The sequence below is a fragment of the Emiliania huxleyi genome, assembly GCF_000372725.1.
Source record: "Emiliania huxleyi CCMP1516 unplaced genomic scaffold EMIHUscaffold_2284, whole genome shotgun sequence".
NCBI lineage: Eukaryota > Haptophyta > Isochrysidales > Noelaerhabdaceae > Emiliania > Emiliania huxleyi.
This window is the reverse complement of record NW_005200347.1, coordinates 1-2,832: the sequence shown is the minus strand read 5'-3', so window position 1 is coordinate 2,832 and position 2,832 is coordinate 1. Positions and strand designations below refer to the sequence as shown.

Here is a 2,832-nt window from a genome sequence, read left to right as displayed (position 1 = left end):
TGTGGCACTAGCTGAACGAAAACCAACGCGCACACTCGTGAGTTTCTTTTGACTAAACAGTACGCGGCTAACGCTCTGACATCTGTCCTCTGACTGAGAGTCCGACAGACCGTGTCACCAGTCACGGGAACTGACATGCGACAACCGCGTGTGTGAGAGCTACCGAGTACCGTACGCCTACGGGGTAGGCATCGTCAATAAGGCTTGATTGATCCCAGCTCGAGCACCGCCAGCACCGCCAAGAGACCAATGCCGCCGTGCGCAGGTCTCAGATTGACCCCGCTCTGGTGCAAACCCTCCAGACTCTCCGCGATGCTGCGGCCACAGAGGTGCCCCGCAACCAGGAGCACGCAGGTCGCCGCAAGCACGCAAACGGCCACGAGGAGGTATCCGGCCAACCCGAAGGAGAGGCCGGCCAGTGTGCGGAGGGCCAGCGGTAGCGCCAAGTGCGCCGCTTGCGGCAAGCTGGCAAACTTTTTGACGAGCGGCATGCGCCGTTCTCCCGCTTGCTCGGAGAATGCAGAGAGCGCCATCAGACCAAAGCATAGTCCGGCTCCCACATGCAGCGGAATGGCAGCCAACCAACTTGGCTTCGCGATGGACGCTACCGCCGCCGCCACTCCATTGCATGCACCCGCGGATCCAACGGCTCGGCCTTCGATTGCAGTCCCGCTGAGGGCGAGGGCCATTCCCAGCACGAGCGATGCCGCACACCGGGGCAGAGCGGCGAGGAGCGTGACGATCCATAATGTTGGAGAGTCCAAGCCAAAGAGAAGGTTGCTGCTCGCCCCCTTGGCGGCTCCGGCGACGGACTCTGCGCTCCCTGCGGGCATCCAAAAGTAGCCCACGACGATGAGGCCGACAGTGACGGCAGCTATCACGCCTGCCTTCGCGAGCTCTTTCTTGCTCACCTTTTTGGTCCCGCCTGAAACGAGGGGCACCTCGAGCGTGGGTTTGCTGTGGAAAGGGTTGGAGAACTTGGGCATCGATGTTGTGCTCAGGCTCGCTGCTCCGCGCGCCCGACGACCGCAAGGCAAACTCGCGCGTCCGTTCGTTCGGCTGTATCGGCAATAAATGCGGTTTTTGCAAGCGTGATTCTTTTTCCCTGTGAAAATGTGGGCCAAATCTCTCTCTCACACACACAATGTATGTAGGATATCCTACATACATTTGTGTGTCTGCTCGAGCCTCTGCTTGGTCCCGTGGTGCGTGGTCGGTCGGCCCAATCTTCTTGGAGAGAGAGAGATTTTTAGCAATACCAAACAACTCTAGTTGTCTTCTTGGTCCCGTGGTCGGCCCATCTTCTCTCCCCGGCTTTATGCGGGAGAGACTTCCGCGTCGTTTACGCGGCGGTAGGTAGGTGATCTGTGATCTGTGAGGGTCCGCCCGCACGAGCGAGGCGGTGCCCGGTCCCCGGTCGGTGGCGCCGGTGCCGAACGAACCTGTCTGTCGGACCTTAAGAAGCATGCTCTATGTGTGAGCTCGAGTGAGCTCCACCTCTCTTCTCTGGTCTGAGGTGCGAACCCTTTCGGCGCTGGCCGGCTCATTAGAATGAGGGTTCCAAGCGAACCAGTTTAGACCATGTTTAGACCCAGTTTAGACCACGGCTGAACACGAACCAGATTAGTCCTGTTTACGATAAACTGGGTCTAAACAGGGCTCGGCCTGGGTGGGGGACCCCATTAGCCATACCAGGTTTAGCCCGGTTTAGGGCGCCCCTAGAGCTCCGCCGTCGGTCGCGGCCGCGCTGGCTGCGGAAGCGGCAGCGTGCAGCCGCCATCCTCTGCCTCGGGCCGGACAGCACACCTGGCACACTTGCACCGCGCAACAACAGCCTCGCCGGTCAGGCGCACGGTGTTAGGGCGCGACGTCGGGCGCGGCGACAGACCAGCTGGCGGCGCCTGCGCCTGGCAAGAAGCGGAAGCGCGTGGATTTCAACCCGGCCGAAAGGTGCGCTCGCTAGTAGAAGTGGTGTTGGGTTGAGCAGTGGTACTCACTGCCCCTCACCAAATGCTTGCAGGCGATGTTCCTGGCCTCGCTCCCGACGTACCGCGCGAAAGATGAGGGGACGCGCTGGGGCTTCTGCAAGCAGATCTTCGACACCCACGGCGAAGCTGTCGGAAGAGCCGCCGGCGTGGACCCTCGAGACGGTCAAGATTGCCATGCACAACCTCGTCCTCGACCAGCGCGAGAAGAAGCAAGGCCGCTGACGCTTGCGCGTGCCGCGCTGAGAGCCGCGTCTCTCTCAGAGCAGGGGAGCTAGGCGGGGGGGAGGTGCGCGCTACGCGGGGGGGAGGGGGGGAGGAACCCCATTAGCCATACCAGGTTTAGACCCAGTTTATCGTAAACAGGACTAATCTGGTTCGTGTTTAGCAGTGGTCTAAACTGGTCTAAACTGGTTCGCTTGGAACCCTCCTATTAGAATAGCTGCCCTCTCGTCTTTCGCGTGCAGTTTTTCTTTTTTGACAATGGCAGCGGCGGCAGCGGCGGCCGCCTCTGCCTCGGCCGCCTCGGCGGCGGACGATGCGGCGGCCGATAAGTCGGCCAACACGGCCCGGCTGCGCTTCCTCCTGCAGAGTGCTCACGCGCACGCGTCGACGGCGCCGGAGCTCTCTCGGCATCTCGTGCTCGAGCTGCTGCGGCTCGCGCGAGGTGGCAAACATGAAGGCTACCGCAGCGGCTCCACCAGCGGCTCTGCGGCGACTGCGGCTCAATCCTCGGCCCTGGCGTCAACCCGCATGCCGCTGTGCCGCTCCACGCCCGCCCAAGCCGGGCGGCGCGGCAGGCCCCCCCCTGCACGTTGCAGGTGGCTTGGTGGGGCCGATCCAAACG

The 2,832-nt window shown here is 62.1% G+C and overlaps 1 protein-coding gene across 1 annotated transcript; it reads left to right on the top strand.

The window, feature by feature from the left end:
• Positions 1 to 1,074: 1,074 nt before the first annotated feature.
• On the top strand, positions 1,075 to 2,210 carry EMIHUDRAFT_254337 (hypothetical protein; the record flags this gene model as incomplete). Its single annotated transcript, XM_005779697.1, has 5 exons — positions 1,075 to 1,079; positions 1,155 to 1,216; positions 1,380 to 1,429; positions 1,862 to 1,950; positions 2,093 to 2,210. The coding sequence occupies 5 exons, from the start codon at positions 1,075 to 1,077 to the stop codon at positions 2,208 to 2,210; spliced, it is 324 nt and encodes a 107-aa protein (XP_005779754.1).
• Positions 2,211 to 2,832: the final 622 nt, after the last annotated feature.